General features: G+C 69.7%; 2 protein-coding genes across 3 annotated transcripts in view; one reads left to right on the plus strand and one right to left on the minus strand.

Annotated features, from left to right (window-relative positions):
• Positions 1–540: 540 nt before the first annotated feature.
• S1PR2 (sphingosine-1-phosphate receptor 2) lies at positions 541–6,133 on the minus strand. 2 transcript variants are annotated; one of them, XM_074810663.1, is made up of 2 exons: positions 6,049–6,133; positions 541–2,376 (listed from the first exon to the last, which is right to left on the minus strand). In XM_074810663.1, the coding sequence occupies exon 2, from the start codon at positions 2,282–2,284 to the stop codon at positions 1,232–1,234; it is 1,053 nt and encodes a 350-aa protein (XP_074666764.1). In that variant the 5' UTR covers positions 2,285–2,376; positions 6,049–6,133; the 3' UTR covers positions 541–1,231. The 2 variants fall into 2 exon arrangements, with proteins under 2 accessions (XP_074666764.1, XP_074666766.1); XM_074810665.1 differs by lacking the exon at positions 6,049–6,133 and adding an exon at positions 3,283–3,507.
• A 2,622-nt stretch (positions 6,134–8,755) lies between these two features.
• Positions 8,756–10,798, plus strand: part of MRPL4 (mitochondrial ribosomal protein L4) — a 3,185-nt gene continuing 1,142 nt past the window's right edge. Inside the window, exons 1-5 of the mRNA XM_074810670.1 lie at positions 8,756–8,864; positions 8,992–9,040; positions 9,781–9,952; positions 10,064–10,115; positions 10,644–10,761. Of these exons, the coding sequence (XP_074666771.1) occupies positions 8,790–8,864; positions 8,992–9,040; positions 9,781–9,952; positions 10,064–10,115; positions 10,644–10,761 (466 nt within the window). The 5' untranslated portion in view covers positions 8,756–8,789. The remainder of the gene's footprint in view (positions 8,865–8,991; positions 9,041–9,780; positions 9,953–10,063; positions 10,116–10,643; positions 10,762–10,798) is intronic.

Here is a 10,798-nt window from a genome sequence, read left to right on the forward strand (position 1 = left end):
CAAAGCGCTGGGTCGAGGTGGCTGCAAAAGCAGGGAGGGGGTCAGCAGGGCCATGGGGAGCAGGGGGGGCAACACGTGTCCCCTCACTTCCCCCCCACTCCCCCGACGTGGCTCAGGGCTTCCCCAAAATGCCGCCGCGGCGGCGGGAAGCAGCTGCAGTCGAGGCTGGAGCCGCGCGAGACGGCAGCGAGGAAGCGCCTGCCGGGGCCAATGCAGCGGCATCACCCCCCAGCACACGGGGAAGCAGCGAAAGACGGGGCGAGGCCGAAGGTCCGCGGCCCCCCCACACCCCCCACACCCCCCCCGGGTGCTGGCACTCAGGACGGAGGTGAAGGACCCGACCCCATGCCCGGAGCGGGGAGAGGGATGCTCAGCCCGGCGCCGCGAGGTTCCTGCTGGGGAAAGCTGCGAGTGTCGAGCCAAATTTGGAGTCCCCCCATGTCGTCCACCCCCCAGCCCTGTCCCCCCCCCGAAGGCGCACAAGGGAGCCGGGGGGGGGGCTCGGTGGTCCCCAGGCCAGGAAGGAGGCGGAGGCAGATGGAGAAATACCGTTTTAATACAATCATCGCCCCTGGGGGGGGTCACTGGGGATGTGGGGGTGCTTTTGGGGGGGGGGTCACAGGGATGGGGTGGGGCCCCGGCAGAGCCGGTCACAACGGGGCCCCCCCCTCCGCGTGCCAGCACGCGGCAGGACCGTGGAGCAGGGCGGGAGGACGTGGGGGTCCCCATGTCATGTCCCCCCTCCTCCGGTGAGCGGCCTAGGCCCGGCTTTCCCAGCAACCCCCCCCCCCCAGCACCCCCCGCCCCCCCGCCCCGGCTGGAGCAGCGGTCGGAGCCACCCACGGTGCCGGGGAGCAGCCGGGGGCAGAGGATTTGCCACTGGCGCCAGGGGTGCCGCGGGGAGCCGGGTGCCGGGGAGGGGCCCCAGGACCCGTCTGACAGGTCCCGCGGGGGCCCCGGGGCTCGGGCAGGGCGTGGGAAGAGCAACACGCGTGTGCCTGTGCCCGCGCACACGCACCGGTCACGGCAATCCCGGTCGGAGCATCGGCACGGCCACCGGCAACGCCGGGAGGGATGCCCGGGGCTGGGGGGGACACACACGTCTGGGCTGAAGGTGCAGTTGTCCATTCGTACCTAGAAAAATGTCCCCCCACACCCCGTTTCCTTCGTACCACTGCCCCGGGCATGGGGCAGCCGTGTGGGGCGGGCATGTGGGGCGGGCAGGACCCCCCTAGACAGAGGTGGTACACTCGCGGGTGATGGGCGAGGTGGGTAACTCATATTTCGGGGTGCAGCGGTCCAGCGAGCTGGAGGTGCGGAGCGGGAGGCCGCAGCGCCCGGGGGGCTGGTCCCGGCGCCCGGCCCCGCAGCAGCACAGCACCCGCAGGAACTCCCGGCGCATGTCCTTGCTCCGCAGCGTGTAGATGATGGGGTTGGCGGCCGAGTTGAGGGTGGCGAAAGCAAAAAAATAGTTCGCTTTGTAGAGGATCCGACATGCCCGGACGGGGCAGGAAGCGTCCATGAGGAGGATGATGAAGGCGGGCAGCCAGCAGACGATGAAGGCTCCCAGGACGATGGTGACCGTCTTGAGCAAGGCCAGGGTCTGGGCGGTGGCGATCTCGGCGTGGCTGGAGCGCACGATGCAGTAGATGCGGCTGTAGAGCCCCACGATGGTGAGGAGGATGAGGGTGAAGATGGTGATGACGAAGAGGACGTAACGCTTGGAGTAGAGGGGGAGGACGGTGGAGCAATCCCGCAGGTCGCTCATGCAGTTCCAGCCCATGATGGGGAGGCTGCCGATGGCGGCGGCGATCACCCAACACGCCCCAATGAGCAGCACCATCCGGCAGTTCTTGTCGCTGCTGTAGACCTTGACCTTGGTGATGGCCACGTGGCGCTCGATGGCGATGGCCAACAAGCTGAAGACGGAGGCGGCCAACGTGGCAAAGGCCGTGCCCTCCCGCACGAACCACTGCACCGGCGTCAGGTTGAAGGTGGTGGCCCCGGAGAGTAAGATGTTGGCCATGAAGGCCAACCCGGCCAAGAGGTCGGAGAAGGCCAAGTTCCCGATGAAGATGTACATGGCCGAGTGGAACTTCTTGTTGCGGCACACGGAGATGAGGACCAGCAGGTTCTCCAGCACGATGAAGCAGCACAACACGACAATGAGGATGGACACCACCCAACGGGAGGTGGTGGGGGAGCTCTCCGAGCCCTCCTTGGTGTAGTTGTAGTGCTCCCGGATCTTCTCCGTGTTGAAATATTCCTTGTAGATGCTCCCCATGGTTCCTCGCCGGCCGCGGCTCCACTCGCCGCTCGTCCCGCCGATCTCAGCGCTGCCGGGCCATGGTGCCAGTGATGCCGGGCTGCGGAGACCTGCGGGGTGGAAGAGACGGGGTGGGGACGGTGCCGGGGTGGCCCCGACGGCGGGAAAATGGAAGGGGGCGGAGGGGCAGAGGCACATCTGGGGGCACATCTGGTTCGGTGAGGAGCCTGGCGCCGGATCCAGGCGCGCAGCAGCTGCGCTGGCCCGGCAGAAATGACTCAAAAAGGAAATCCTGATGGCGGCGGTACGAGATGCACCTTCGAGCGGCCCCGGGGAACGGAGGGTGGCCAGTGGCACCGTCCTGTCACCGCCACGGGGACACGGAGGTGGCCGGAGGTGGCACCTCGGGGTGAGCAAAACCGCGGAGACACACACACACACACACACACACACACACGGTCCTTGGGGATGGGGGGGCTGCTGGGGGGTGAAGCCCCGGGTGTCATCCCCCCGCCCCGGGGGTGGGCAGGACACCCCCACACCCGCCATGGTGAGGGATGGGGACCCCCCCGGATGGGAGGGGGGGGGGCTGGTACCACCCCCCGTCCAGTTAGGGTGGGGGGGACAGTGCAGCCCCCAGTTAGGGACAGGGGATACAGTAATGCCCCCTTCCCCTGCTCTGGGGGGGGACCCGGTACTGTCCCCCCCCCCCCTGCATCTGCCCAGTTAGGGATGGGGCACCCAGTACCATCGTGTCCCCCGCCCCAGTTAGGGATGGGGCACCCAGTCCCGGGTGTCCCGCCCCTAACTGGGACACACACACACACACACACACACACACACGGTACCATCGTGTCCCCCCGCCAAAGTTAGGGATGAGGCCCCCGCTTAGGGCCCCCCCGTCCCGGCTCCCCCCCGTCCCGGTCCCGGGACCCCCGAGGGCGTCCAGGGCGGGACCGTGGTCCGGGGAGGGGGGGTAGAGAGGGGGGCGTAAGGATCCCCGTGCCCCGCCGCACCTCCAGCCGCCGCCCGCTCCGTCCCGGTGTCGTCCCGGTGCCGCCCCCGCCGAGCGCTGCCTCCCGCCGCCGCCCGGGCTCTTGCGCAGCCGCGCCCGGTGCCGGGGCACCGCCCCTCGCTCCCGCCTCACCGGGACCCCCCCCCGGTCCCCGGTCCTGGTCCCCCGGTCCCGGGAGGAGCCGCCGCCCCGAGCAGAGGCGCAGCCGCCGCCGCCGCGGAGCATCCGCCGCTTCCCCTTCCCCTTCCCCGCCCGCCCCGCCACCGGCCGCCCCCGGCCCCGGCTGCAGCCACCGGGCGGAGCCAGGGGACGGGGTGGGGGGGGGCACGGGCGGGGGAGGGGGCGAGGGGACCCCCCGGATCCCGCACCGGGAACCGCACCAGGATCCTGCATCGGGATTCCATAATGGGATCCTGCAACTGGGATCCTGAACTGGGACCTTGTACTGGGATCCTCTACTGGGATCCTGCACTGGGATCCTGCACTGGGATCCTGCAACTGCGATCCTGCACTGGGATCCTGTAACTGGGATCCTGTAACTGGGACCTTGTACTGGGATCCTCTACGGGATCCTGAACTGGGACCTTGTACTGGGATCCTGTAACTGGGATCCTGCAACTGGGATCCTGCAACTGGGATCCTGTAACTGGGATCCTGTAACTGGGATCCTGCAACTGGGACCTTGTACTGGGATCCTGCAACTGGGATCCTGCAACTGGGATCCTGCAGTGGGACCCTTGTACTGGGATCCTCTACTGGGATTCTGTACTGTGATCCTGCACTGGGATCCTGTAACTGGGATCCTGCAACGGGACCCTGTAACTGGGACCCTGTAACTGGGATCCTGCAACTGGGATCCTGCAATGGGACCCTGTAACTGGGATCCTGTAACTGGGATCCTGCCCCAGGATCCTGTACTGGGACCCTGTAACTGGGATCCTGTAACTGGGATCCTGCCCCAGGATCCTGTAGTGGGACCCTGTACTGGGACCCGAGTATCAGGGGGGTCCCTGGCAGGATCAGGGCCTGGGGGGGTCCTAGGCCGGGCCCGGCCCCTCACCCACTCATGGGCAGGGCCGGGTTGGGGGGGGGGCGGGGAGCCCCCTGGCCATGAGCGCGGGAGGAGGGGCCGCGGGGGACCACACTGGGCCCCTTGTTCCCGAAATAGCCCCCCCCGGCTCCGACCCTGGCCCCGGGGGGGCCGCTGGGCCACCGCGGCGCAAATTGGCTCAGGCCTGGGCCGGCGGCGCCCAGCCGGGCTTAGCGCCGGGTTTAAGGAGCCGCGGAGGCGGCGGCGGCCAGATGGTGCCGGGCAGGATCGGGCCCTCTGGGTGCGGGATCCACCCCCCCGCACCCCCCCCCCCCGCGCCACCACCTGCACGCGGGGACACACGTGGGAGCTCCGTGGCGGGACACGCGTGACCGGCCACCGCCACCCAACCACCCCGGCACGGGACCCCCGACACCTCGGGGCCCCCCCGGGCATCGAGCCGTGGCCAGTGGTGGCCACCCAGAGCCCCGACAGCGCCAACTGCTCCAAATTCCACCTGGGGGAGGGTCTCGGGTCGGGGGGGGGCACACGGGAGGTGCAGCAGGAACCGGGGTGCAGCCGGCAGCACCCCAACACCGTGGGCGGCATCCGCGGGCGGGACGCGGGGTGCAACGGGGCACCCTCCAGAGCAGGAGCCACTGGCACACCGGGACACCCAGGTCGGTGCCGGCGGGGGCAGCGGGTGCTGGCACCCTGCGGCACAGCCCGGTGGGTGCCAGGTGAGGGCATGTGGTGCCGGGACCCTGGTTGTGCACCGGGTGGGTGCCACGAATGGGCACAAGGGTGCCGGGACCCCACGGACACACCCGCGTGGGTGATACGAGGGGCACAAGGGTGCCAGGACCCTGTTGCACCCCCCGGTGGGTGCCAGCACCCCGTTGCACACCCAGGTGGGTGCCGGTGAGGGCACATGAGGCCAGGACCCCACAACACAACCCGAGTGGGTGCCATGAGGGGCACATGGGTGCTGGCACCCCGTGGCACACCCCGATGGGTGCCAGTGAGGGCACATGAGTGCCAGGACCCCACCAGCACCCGGGTGGGTGCTGGCGAGGGCACACAGGGTGCTGGGACCCCGTTGTACACCCCCCTGGGTGCCAGCACCCTGCTGCATCACCCTGGTGGGTGCCAGCGAGGGCACACGGGTGCCCACCGAGGGCACGGCCTCCCGGGCACCCAGCAGCACCCAGGGACGGTCCCCAGGGCAGCGCCGGCGATGCCACCCCGGGGCTGGCGGGTGCTCGCCGCAGCCGTTAGCGCGTTGCACAAGGGGGGAGCCGTGGGGGTGCCAACGGGGCGGCTCCCCACCACCCCCCCTCCTTCCCGGGGGGGGAGGGGCGCCAGCTGCGGGCCAGATGTTGGCCGGGGCTGAAACAGCTGGGCCCGATCCCGGCACCCGCTTCCCGCCCCGGCGCGGCGGGACAATGGCCGCGGCACCGGCACCGCGGCGGGACCGGCAGCGAAGACCCCCCCCGCCGGTCCCGGGAGGGGACCGGCCCCCTGAGCCCCCCCCTCCCTTAGAGTGTCGTGCGTGGGGCACCCCACTTTGTCCCCATGGGGCACTCCACTTTGGCACGGTCACCGGGGCCACCCTTGGGGACAACGCCGGGTCCCCCCGCCCCTCTGTGGGTGCCCCCCCGCTCCCGTCGGGCGCTGACGGGACACGCGTGAGGGTAAATCACGGCGGCGGGCGGAGAGGGGGAATCAGCGTCTTACCGGCTGGTTTCGCGGTCCCGGTGCCGCTGGCCGGTGCCGCTGCCGGTACCGGCAGCGCCGCGCTCCTGCCCGCCGACCGGTTGCAACATGTCGCGGGGAGCGGGGGCGGGGGGGGGGCGGGGCGGCCCCGGGCCCTTCCCCCGCCCCGTGGAGAGGCGAGGCCACTCGTGTCCCGTCCCGTCCCCCCCCACCGAACCCCACCCGGGTCCTTCGTGGGGGTCTGGGGCGGGTGACTGGAGTCCCCCGTGTGCCCAAGGGGGAGGGAGACCCCAAAAATGGGGCGGGGGGGGCACGGGGGGGCTCCTGGCCCCCGCCCCAGCCCTCGTGGGGGGTTTCAGGGGTGCCCCACGGGGAAGTGGGTCAGTGGTGGCTTTTTGTCACGAAGCCACATGACATCAGGAGCAGGAAGGACACGTCGAGAGTTGGGGGGGGGGGGTTCCCCAGCCACCTCTTTCTTCTTTCCACACCCCCACCCCCCAGAAAAAAAGAGGGACACCCTCCCGGTGCACTGGGCTCCCCAAATTGAAAACACTGGTGGGGTGGGGGACTCGGAAAACACCGATTGGGCCCAAATCCCAACCAGAGGATGGTGCCAGATCCTTCACCCCACTTTTGGGAAAGGTTTTCTGGGGGTGTCACACCTCCCCCCTCCCCCAAAATGCCGATGCTTCGGCGAAGGGATTTTCACGCCTGGAAACTTTTCCAGGACTTTCCTTGGCCGGGGGCCAGCGAGGAGCTGGGGAGGGGGGGAAGGATGCGGCCAAGAAGGGGGGGCTGGGAAGCAGAGCCCCCCCCAGCATCCCCCCAAATATTGAGCAGTTCATGCCCCCGTGCAGCCCCAGGCACTGGGAGAGGGGTGGGGGGTCCCACCACCCCACCCCCCCCACCCCCCCCCGGCATTGAGGGGCCGCCAGCGAGGGGCCGGGGAAGGGATTTAATTAGAAACAGGCGGCAGGATCGAGGCGGGATGGGGGGGAGAAAGGGGATGGGCAGGCGATGGGCCCCCGCCCCCCCACCAAGGCCCTCCCGCCCCCGGACCCCCGGGACGGCTGCGCACGGCTCCAGCCCCCGTGACTTGGCCGCCACGGCCCACCCACCCCCGGGCCAGGGCCGGATCCTGGCTCACCAAAAGGGCATTGGGGGGGGGTGTGAAAGTGTTCCCAGATGGTTATGGGGGGGCCCCCCCACTTCCCCATCCCAGCCCCCCAACCCTTCCCTATCCTGGCTCCATACCGTGGGCCAAGCGCCAAGTTCCCCCGTTGGTTATCGTTGGAGAGCAGGATCCGACCGGGATAATAAGCGCCCTGGCAGCCCCTTGTTCCCACCGGGAAACGGGGGGACACTCCAGCGCAGCCCCCCCTCAAGAATGGGGGGGGGGGCTGCCGGGTGACCCCACTCTCACAGCCGGCCCCGGCCCAGTTACACTTTGATGGGCGTCGAGGCAGCCGTCCCGCCCAGCGCTCGGGGGCGCCCCGGTGCCACGTGGCCCAGGGGATGCTGCGGTGGAACGTGTGTGTGTTGGGAAGGGGCACCGGGAAGGGGCACCAGTGCCAGGAAGTGACACTGGAAGGACACCGGGAAGGGGCACTGGAAGGTGCACTGGGAAGGGGCACCACTGCCAGGAAGGGGCACTGGGAAGGGGCACCAGGAAGGGGCACTAGGAAGTGACACTGGGAAGGGGCACCAGTGCCAGGAAGGGGCAGTGGTGCTGGGAAGGGGCACCAGGAAGGGGCACTGGAAGGGACACTGGGAAGGACAGCAGTGCTGGGAGGGCACCAGGAAGGGGCACTGGGGATGGGCACCCGGGAAGGGGCAGTGGTGCCAGGGAGGGGCACTGGGAAGGGGCACTGGGAAGGGACACCGGTGCCGGGAAGTGGTGCCACCAGCCCAGCCTGGTCACCCTGTGGCAAGTGGCTCGGGTGTGAGGCCTGCCTGGGGACAGGGAGGGGTTGGGGCTGGAGGGGCCCCGACACCTCCAACACCGGCTCAGTCACAGCCCGGCACCCCCTCTCAAGCCGGGCAGGCACCCCACGGGGGCTCTGCCCAGGGGGACACCCCCACCATGGCAGGGTTGGGCTGGGATGAGGTGGGGGGCACTGGGGGGGTAATGGGGCAGGGGGGCATGGAGCGGGGGATATTGGGGGGTGATATTGGGGGAATAAATGGGGTGGGGATATGGGGGGGGTGATGAGGGGGGATATTGGGGGGAAATAATGGGGTGGGGGATATGGGGGGGGTGATGAGGTAGGGGATATTGGGGGAAATAAGGGGGGATATTGGGGGGAAATAATGGGGGGATATTGGGGGGTAACAGTGGGGGCAATGGGGTGGGGAAGATTGGGGTGAGGGATAACCGGGTGGGGGGCACTGGGGTGGGGGGTTACAGGGTGGGGATAATGGAGGGGCAATGGGGTGGGTGATATTGGGGGGGTGACTGGGTGGGGACAATGGAATGGGGGATATTGAGGGGTAACGAGGGGGGATGCCGGGGGGGGGCACTGGGTGGGCCGTACCGGCGGGTAACGGAGTGGGAGGGACCGTGGGGAAGGCCCGGGCCCCGCTCTCACTCCTCCCCTGCTTTCTCCCCCCTCTCCTCCCTCCCCGCCCTCCCGCTCTCCTCTTCCTCCTCCCCTTCCCCTTCTCCCCCCACCTCCCGCTTTCCCGCCGCTTCCGCTTCCGCCGGAAGTCGCACCGCGCTCCCCGGTGACGTCGTCGCGCCGCGCCGGCCGCGCGCTCCCGCCATGATCCGTGCGGGGGGGCCCCGCGTTGCCGCCGCCGTCAGGGCCTGGGCCCGGGGCCGGCTCGGGGCTGCGGGGGTGAGGGCCGGGACCGGGACCGGGGCCGGGCCGGGACCGGGGGGTGGCCGGAAGGAGCCGGGGGGAGGCCGGAGGCCGCCGCCACCCCACCCCCCCCTCCCCTCCCCTCACCGTCTCTCTCCCGCAGGTCTCGTCCGTCCCCGCCGCCCCCGCCGCGGCCCCCGAGCCCCGCAGGGGTGAGTCCGCGGGGACAGTAAAGCGGGGTGTGTGTGTGTGTGTGTGTGTGTGTGTGTGTGTGTGTCCGTGGGACCGGGGTCGTCCTGGGGACATTGGGGACATCACGGACAGGCACGGCCTGGATCAGGGCAACCGGGACGGTGGGGTGGGTGTCTGGGGCTGGGGACATCCTGGGGACATCGGGGGTGGGCTGTCTGTGGGGCTGGGGACATCCTGGGGACATCGGGGGTGGGTGTCTGTGGGGCTGGGGACATCCTGGGGACATCGGGGGTGGGTATCTGTGGGGCTGGGGACATCGGGGACAGGGATGACAAGAGTCTGGACAGCAGGGATAGGTTTTTGTGGGGCCAGGGCTGTGGTGACATCCTGGGGACAGTGGGGACAGGGTGTCTGTGGGGCTGGAGACATCCTGGGAACACTGGGGACAGGGATGACAAGAGTCTGGGCAGCAGGGACAGGTTTCTGTGGGGTCAGGGAAGAGGGGACATCAGAGACTGGGTGGCCACGGGGCTGGGGGCGTCCTGGGAACGTCGGGGATGAGTGGCTGTAGTGTTGGGGACATCGGGGACTGGGTGACCCAGGGACCAGGGCTGCAGGACCACCCTGAGGGTGTGGGGACAAGCCGGGGATGGGTGTCCTTGGGCGTGGGGTGTCTGGGACCTTCCATTGCCCCCCACCCGAGGTTCCAGGTGGAGCTGCCACTGTCCCTTCTGCTCATATGGGTGTGTGTCCCCCCCAGAGAAGCTGCTGCTGCCAGCGCTGTCACCGTCCCCGGTGCTGCGGGCCTGCAGCGTCCCCGTCCCCCCCCACCGCTCCCCGGTGCAGGCCTGGGTGGAATCGCTGCGGCACCACGACGACGAGCGCCGGGGCCTGACCGACCTCCACCCCGGTGTCTTTGCTGTCAGGCCCAGGTGGGGCTGAAGGGGGGCTGCTGGGGCGTGGGGGGAGCCCTCGGGGACGTGGGGGCCCCTGGGTGTGTGTGCAGGGGTGTCCCCTCACTGAGTGTCCCTTGTCTCCTGCAGGCTCGACATCCTGCACACGGTGGCGATGTGGCAGAAGAATTTTAAGAGGATTGTGAGTAGGGGGGGGGACGCACGCTTGCGGGGAGGATTGGGGAGGGGCAGGGGAGATGTGGGGGGGCAGAAGGAGGGAGAGGGATCAGGGAGGCTTGAGGGGTCTGAGGGAGGGTCTGGGGAGGGGCGGGGGGGCAGGAGAGGGGAAGGGGAGGTCTGGGGGGGCAGAGCAGAGCTCTGGGGAGGGGAAGGGAGATGGGGGGGCAGAGGGGGGTTTGGGGAGGAAAGAGGGGATTGAGGAGGGTTTGGGGGGGCGCAGAGGGGTTTGGGGGGCAGAGGGGGTGTCTGGGGAGGAAAGAGGAGGTTGAGGAGGGTCTGGGGGGACACAGAGGGGTCTGGGGGTGGGGGGGGCAGTGGGAGGTGGGGGGGGCACAGGGCAGCAGCCTGTCACCTTGCCACGGAGGAGGCAGCTGGGACCAGGACTCCGGGGTCCCCTCCCTGCATGGGGAGGGTGGGGCTCACGAGGGGCCTGTCCTCATGTGTGTGTGTCCCCAACTGTCCCGGTGTGTCCCCCCCCTGCCCTCCCCAGAGCTACGCCAAGGTGAAGACGCGGGCGGAGGTGCGGGGGGGCGGCAGGAAGCCGTGGCGGCAGAAGGGATCGGGCCGGGCCCGGCACGGCAGCATCCGCTCGCCCCTGTGGCGCGGGGGTGAGTGGCTGCGGATTGGGGGGGACCCCCAGACGTG

The sequence above is a fragment of the Strix aluco genome, chromosome 38 (assembly GCF_031877795.1).
Source record: "Strix aluco isolate bStrAlu1 chromosome 38, bStrAlu1.hap1, whole genome shotgun sequence".
In the NCBI taxonomy this organism is placed as follows: Eukaryota; Metazoa; Chordata; class Aves; order Strigiformes; family Strigidae; genus Strix; species Strix aluco.

Coding starts and splice junctions, on each gene's coding strand:
- S1PR2 (XM_074810663.1), bottom strand. CDS start 2,284: ATGGGGAGCATCTACAAGGAATATTTCAACACGGAGAAGATCCGGGAG.